General features: G+C 38.6%; 1 protein-coding gene across 1 annotated transcript in view; it reads right to left on the reverse strand.

Moving 5' to 3' along the window:
* Positions 1-6,744, reverse strand: part of LOC107725113 (UDP-glucuronosyltransferase 2C1-like) — an 8,064-nt gene extending 1,320 nt beyond the window's left edge. Inside the window, exons 1-4 of the mRNA XM_016534265.1 lie at positions 6,031-6,744; positions 1,270-1,418; positions 392-523; positions 84-171 (exon numbers count right to left, since the gene is read on the reverse strand). Coding sequence (XP_016389751.1) covers positions 84-171; positions 392-523; positions 1,270-1,418; positions 6,031-6,739 — 1,078 coding nt within the window. The 5' untranslated portion in view covers positions 6,740-6,744. The remainder of the gene's footprint in view (positions 1-83; positions 172-391; positions 524-1,269; positions 1,419-6,030) is intronic.
* Positions 6,745-7,481: the final 737 nt, after the last annotated feature.

The following is a 7,481-nucleotide window of genomic DNA, read 5'->3' on the forward strand; positions in this document are numbered from 1 at the left end:
AACATCGTTACGGTAACATATAAAAAATATAATAAAAAATAAAATATAATAACTAGTATATAATCACAAATTATAAAACAGACCCAATAAATCATTTTGAGGGATCCACTTATAGATTCTGGTGTTTTCACCAAGAGTATCTGGCTTCTCTCCACCATATCGCCATAAAACCTGCAAGCAAAATAAATTTATTCAACCAAAATCTCAACAATTCAATGGATAATGACAACTACTGGAGTAAATGTAGAAATTCACTTTTAATTGTGACTAAATTAACCTGTATAAAACTCATTCAAATTGAGGTTACTACTTTTCCCTCATTCTAATCATATCAGTGCTTAAAAATATATAATTATATATATATAAACTATATATAAGCATGGTAAGTTACCTTCTGTGGAATCTGTGCCAGTGCAGAGGCAACTTTATTGCTCATCTCTTTGGGCATTTTGTCTACCAAGGACCCCAGAGTGAAGACCACAATCCCATCATCCCCTGAGCTCTGTACAAACTCCTCCATGTCCTACACAGAAAAAAAAATATCACAAACTTTTGTTGTGAAAAAGTGACTACACTTTTTCACAATTTGAAAATTGACTTGAATTGAACTACACATAGGTTTCTGCAACATCTGAAATATGTTGCTGCAGGTACAATTCACTGAAGCTTCCAGGTAAAATAGTGTCGCTAAAAGCAGTTGGTACAGCAGGGTTACATGTGGGTTAACTGCTGAATCTTCAGTGACACGATAAAATAATTAATATTTTAACTCAGTTTTGAATGTAAGGTTGTAATCTGCATTGAATGTGAATCAGTACAAATGACTGTGTACCGCAAAATAACGCAGAGAAACATCTTTATATTCACAACTTTCTCACACCTTTCTTTTCCAAGTGGGGTTTGCACAAACAACAACATACAACAAACCCCGATTCAAGAAAAAATAACTCTTCAGTTATCTCAAGAGCACGACCAATGTAGTTCCATTCTTGAACAAACTACTCGGCAGGTATCCGTGGAAAGATTTTACCCCAGCTAACAGACTTTTTAATTAATATTTATTAAAAAAAACAAATTACTTGAGTTACCAGTTGGAATCATTCTGACGAATCCTGAACTGAATTCATTCAGAGTGGTTACTGAATCAACACCTGACTTACTGAACTGAAAGTTATCATTGTTTTCAGTGAAGTAAAGATAACTGGTCTTGAAGTATGATTCAGATCGTGAATTATTTATTTGACAGAATGCCAAAAAAGACAGACTCACCTTGGGTAATGGTTTTGCAGGGGAGCAGTGAAGGCCTCCAACGTATTTGAAGTTGGGCAGGAATGGCCGTGGAAACTCAAAATCCCAGTAGATTCTGATTAACCAGATATCAGCTTTACCCATCATCTCACAATAGGAAGTGGGCCATCCTGGAATGAGGAGGTGCAATACAAGTTAGTATTGAAATCTCAATTTTATATTTAATCTTGAAAACATCACAGAACTGATTCCACACTTGCATTTTTTTAGATTACTGGATGATTTGGGGAATGGACGAACAAACGAAACTAACTATAGCCTCTCTAAAGAGGTATTCGTTTGTATTACGACCCGCAGGGACCCGATGTGAGACCTCAGAGAGGTTACCGAATCTCATACTATTTTTTGACTGGTTAAAGTCAAAGTCGCTTTAATAAGGCAAGACATTTCACTTTGTGGCCATCTTTGAAATGCCAGATTCTTCAAAGGAAACATCAAATTCTCCAGTGTTCACCATGCTTACAATTAAATTTCATATTTGAAACCACTAATGAAATCTAAAAACAACTGTCTCATATTTTTTTCTTATGCTCAAATAGCAAAAAAAACCTTACTTTTCAGACTAGACTATGCGCATGTGCAGTCCGAAAGCTTGGAATACACTACAGGACTTTTAAAATCTGAACAGATTTTAAAATGCTAGGCAGTCTGAAGATTTGAGTTGACATATTTCATAGAAAATCGTGTAGTATATGATGGTCACAGACTCCAGTTTTTAGCGTCAGACAATAGCCCCTTCACACAGTAATACTAGTAATTTGCAGTAAAAACTGTATTTTTATAAACAGAGTTTTTCCTTCCATTTTTAAAAAAATCTCCGTCCACATGAAAACGCAAAAGCATGCTATGAAGCACTGTCAAGAGCATGCCTAACCAACAGGCAGGGATATAATCTCAACCGTAAAGCCATGTTGGCCAATCAGAAGAAGTTTCCAGTAAGCAGAGATAACAGCACATGCTCGGACGTCACAAGCCAAAATCTCCGGTTTCACTGTCTACACGATAACACTGCAACCGGAGTTTTTGAAAATCTTCACCCTGGCAGGCGTTTTCAAAAATGTTCATGGCCAACAGTAAGCAGAGATAACAGCACATGCTCGGACGTCACAAGCCAAAATCTCCGGTTTCACTGTCTACACGATAACACTGCAACCGGAGTTTTTGAAAATCTTCACCCTGGCAGGAGTTTTCAAAAATGTTCGGTTTCAGTGACCTGGTGCTGCGTTTGCGTGTGGACGAACGGCCAAACCGTGTAGAAAAGGCTGCGGTTTTGAAAATACCCGCGTTCGTGTGGACAGGGCCTTAGTTTGAAACGTGACTAGAGAAGAAAAACAAATAGAGGACAATCAATGTTGTCAGCTGGCTCTTCTGGTGCTCGTTCTGTTTCACAGTGAAAAACAAAGTATAAAAAAGAATATGGGTGATGTTCTCTGCTTTCATGGCATGTTTGTGGCTGCCAAGTTTCAGCTATAGAAGCACGCAACATCCGGTAGGTGACGCTTGCTCGCTCTCATTGGCTAACGCGGGGATCACGTCAGAGGCAGCCCGATCATGTTTGTTATTTACGATTTGAGTTCGGGGACGCTCCGTCTCGATCGGGAGCAGATAAATAATCGTAATGACACCACACAATAGAGGATTTTTTTGACAAAAAATCGTTTGCGACAAGCCGCGAATCGGGCCACACCCCCTGATCGTTTACGGTGGATGCAAATCGGGCTTAAAAACGGTCTTAAAATCGTCTAGTGTGCTGCCAGCCTTAGACCCGCCCTGAGTGAGCTGTCATCAGTCCGCCATTGTTATATCAACATATCAAATCATATCGACGAACGCGGAAGCCAGGGGAGAGATCAAAACAAAACAACGGTCATGAATTAGAAGTACAAAACGAGGATTTGTAAAGAAGAATGTCTGAGGATTTTGATTTAAGCCAAGAGGAGATTGGTAAGGAAACTTTGCTTCCTTTGCGCCTCTGAACAAACGTTGGTTTTCACGAGACTCACCGGCGCATGCACAAATGCTGACATCTTACGTCATCCTCCAGGAGCTGCTTCCATGTACAACTGTTGGCGTAAGATAGATTAAGTGATTGTTACGTTTTGAATATGGATATTTTTCGTAACAAAAACGCATCAATTCGCTACAGGAGGACTTTGTTCACCCCCCGGAGCCGTGTGAGGCACTTTTTATTATGGATGGATGTGCTTTATTTCACTTCTTTTGGACTGATGAACTGCAACACCCGCTGACTGCCATTAAACAGCGAGATGGTCCTCACTGCAGAACACAAGATCCAGGGGGCGTGGTTGGATCCAGATCCAACTTCTCCCACCTTACATATACCTAAACCTACACATCTCCACTCCCTGACCCTTAAACCCACCCATCTCCACCTTTAAACCTACCAATCTCCGCCCCCTAGATGTGGATCCAACCACGCCCCCTGGATCTTGTGTTCTGCAGTGAGGGGCTAGGGGCAGCTTAGAAGATCAAAGTAAATTTTGAATATAACTCCGACTGGATTTGTCTGAAAGAAGAAAGTCATATAAACCTAGGATGCCTTGAGGGTGAGTAAGTAATTTTAATTTTTGGGTGAACTAACCGTTTAAAACGTTGTTTTAAAAACGAAAACGCACTAGTGTAAACAGGGCATTAGGTTACTGAACAAGTTTGATATTTTGAGCCGATTTTAGAACACGTATTGTTTTCATTTGTCACGCGTCTCGCAACAAGGCGCACGTTTGTTGTGATCGGAAGGACTAGTGTGAGTCGTTTAGTGTATGATGGCCAGTTTTTCCACCGTGACTGTTTACAAAGTTGGTAGGTGCCTAGCGTTTTAAAATCTGTTCAGATTTTGAAACTTGCAGCTGCAGAGACACGATTTACCAATCGGCTTTTTTTTTAAAGGTCGGATATTGCTCGTTGCATTTTCTCCGTCCCCCAACCTCATTAATGAGCGCACCATCTGTATACAAAGTCTTTGTCAAAAATAGTCTGGGTGCTCGAGTCTAAAGACCTCTTAACATAATTTCAGGTCTGTGTATATCTTAAGGCTTTGTCAAAGGTAGTCTGTTGGGCTGAAACGATTAGTCGACATTATAGTCGACATTATCAACAAAAAAAATTGTCGACAAATATTTTTGTTGTCGAGCAGTCGTTTGATCTCGCATGACCTAATGTAAGAGCCTGCAATAACGTGGTTTGACCAGTGTGGCGCTGTAGCGCAAGACTGTAATTTAGCTCTCCTGATGCAATCCAAGAGAAGAAGACACAGCGCTTCAGACAAAGCAAACACAGCCGAACCTGATCGCAGAGGCTGCTGGGTGGCGTTTGGATGATTATGTAAAATACTGCGCGCTTTCCTCTCAATAACAAAATAAACACATCAAAACTGACAGCGGTGAGAAATCAGCAGTTTAAAACGCATCTGATTACAGCGATGTGGATTGCACGAGCTCTGCAGTTCGGTACTCCAGTAAAGTCCAGTCATGTCACGTTTATTTATATAGTACTTTATGTGATAGATAGCAAGCTTAACAGTTTTAAACATGAAAAACCAGAGTCAGTGTCACTTTCAATCAGAGAAATACAACTTGATTTTCTGTTATAAAGCAGCGCTCCAGTGTGGAGCTAGCAAATGATCAAATCTTTTTATCAGTGGGGGAAAAAAGCATTTCATTAAAGTTATAGTTTGGTTTGCAGAGATCAAAGCTTAATCTAGCTCAGGACTGTTTTGATTATCATAACCCTATAAGGTGTTTTAAGAGAGATTATGTTGTGAATAAAATTGTTTATCCAAAAATAAAACGTCTTATCACTTAACCTTTATTTTGTTTCTTATCCATATGACTTACAAAAAGAGACTTTAGGCAGAATGATGTGTCATTCAGCTACTTTTTCATATAGCTAATTAAATGGTGAATTAGAGAGTTTCTCTGCCATCTCATTTTGTGTGCCAAATATATTAATTTGTATAAATTAATTGTATAACTGTAATTACATAATATGACTTTCAAAAGCTGAAGTGATTACCTTAATTTATTTGTTAGAATATGTATAACTCAATATTTTAACTATTTAATTGAAAAAGCTGAATAATCAATAAATGTCTACTGATTAATCAGCTAAATAATCGATGATTAGTTGATCAATCGTTCTAATAATCATTAGATTAATCGATTATCAAAATAATCGTTTGTTGCAGCTCTATCTGGGTGCTCCTACAATTTAACATAATCTAAGTTTGTTTCCCAGATTAAACAAAATATGATTACAGTAAGGCACTTTAAATAGCAAGAGTCATGCATTTTTTTAAATTTAGGCTTGTATTTTGTTTCAGCACATTTCACACTTTTCAGTAGTGCTGGGCGGTATGACCAAAAATTTATATCACGGTATTTTTCAAAATTATACCGGTTTGTTCCCTCACCACAGTGCACCAGTGAAAAGGGACCCCTTTCAAACGGTGTTGTTTAAGTGACATATACCGGTATTGCGGTATTTTAAAAATTCATATCATAACAAAAATAAACACCGGTATTCGGTATGAACCGGTATACCGCCCAGCACTACTTTTCAGCACATTTTCCTTAAAATTAATGTATATGTTATTTTTGCATTAGAACCTGTTGTTGAAGCCTGATCAGCATGCAACTACATGACGTGAGTAAATAATGACGGAAGTTTCATTATTAGGTGAACTAGCGCTTTCCTTTAACTCACCTAAATATTCAGTGTAATAGTTGTCAAATTTTCTCCAAGCAATAGTGGCGAAAAAATCTTGAGAAAGGTAAAAGAGCATATTAATGATTCGCTCTGTGAAGCTCATCTTGTCTGTGAGTTTACTTATGACTCCAGGAACAAATGATGGTGGAGCTGGTAACTGACCACACATCCGCTCTAGAACGTTAGCAATTGATAATCGGAACGTGTAAACCAAGGGAACGTTCAGCTCTTCAGCCACAATATCGCTGCACGGATACATCGGATCTGACAGAACAACGTCAAACTTTCCATTCCGCAATTTGTCCATCAACATTGACGATTTGAGAATGCCGTCACAGTATGATATACACATATCCTGAATAATGGAAACAAACTTGTAGACTTTCATTAGAATCTGCAGTAAGTTTAACTGATCGGTCTCATACACTGAGAAATAAACGAATTCCTCAATGAAGTCTCGCACCTCCTGTTCATCCATGGACGCGTTAAAGGGTTGGTAAGAGAAGCGATCCGATTCTTTAGCTTTCATGAAGAGAGAGGCATCCGGCACCAGCACAGTGACACTGTGTCCCCTGTCAATCAACGTTTCCAACACGATCTTCAGATTGATCCAGTGACTGCCGTCAGAAAACCAAACTAAAACATTCCCACATTCTCCAGGGCCGAACACGGTGAGCAGAGAAAGAAAACAGACTACGAGTCTCATGGTTGCCAGCGATAGCGTGAGAGTGAGAGATCTCCAGTGTCCCACCTCAATACTCTCAGGTGTAATTATTAACCAGTGCAAAGTCATGGTTCCTGGCGATCATATATCAATAAAGTATTCCGATAAAGTATTGCAGACCAAAAAGAAACGTAAAGCAGGTTCATGCACATAGCTGTTATTCTTGTTTCGTGATTAGAGTGGGAAAAAGTGCCAATATACAGGTGCATCTCAATAAATTAGAATGTCGTGGAAAAGTTCATTTATTTCAGTAATTCAACTCAAATTGTGAAACTCGTGTATTAAATAAATTCAATGCACACAGACTGAAGTAGTTTAAGTCTTTGGTTCTTTTAGGCTATCTTTCAGCGTGTTTTATTCACAGTAACTAATGCTGCGTTCAAGTCCTCCTGGGGACGGTCGTACTTACGAGTTGACAAGTCGTAATTACGACATTAGGTGCGTTCAAGTCTGTTTAGTCGGCACAAGATGGCGGTGTATCTTCTTTTAATAAATTACAAGTAAATACAACAGGGTCTGTTAACTCTGCTTATAGAAAATGAAGAGCAAAGAATTTTGCATCAGGTGTGTTTTGCGTTTTTAATATTTTTAAAACATGCAGCATGGCAAATCAAAAGATTTTTCACCTATAGGTGCAAAAATTATAGCATTTGTTTACTTGGATTTCATTAACTAGCTGCGTAACAAGAACATGACCAATTTAAGTTTATAGGACAACTAAACT

The sequence above is a fragment of the Sinocyclocheilus rhinocerous genome, unplaced genomic scaffold (assembly GCF_001515625.1).
Source record: "Sinocyclocheilus rhinocerous isolate Xijiao unplaced genomic scaffold, SAMN03320098_v1.1 scaffold1295, whole genome shotgun sequence".
NCBI classification, from domain to species: domain Eukaryota; kingdom Metazoa; phylum Chordata; class Actinopteri; order Cypriniformes; family Cyprinidae; genus Sinocyclocheilus; species Sinocyclocheilus rhinocerous.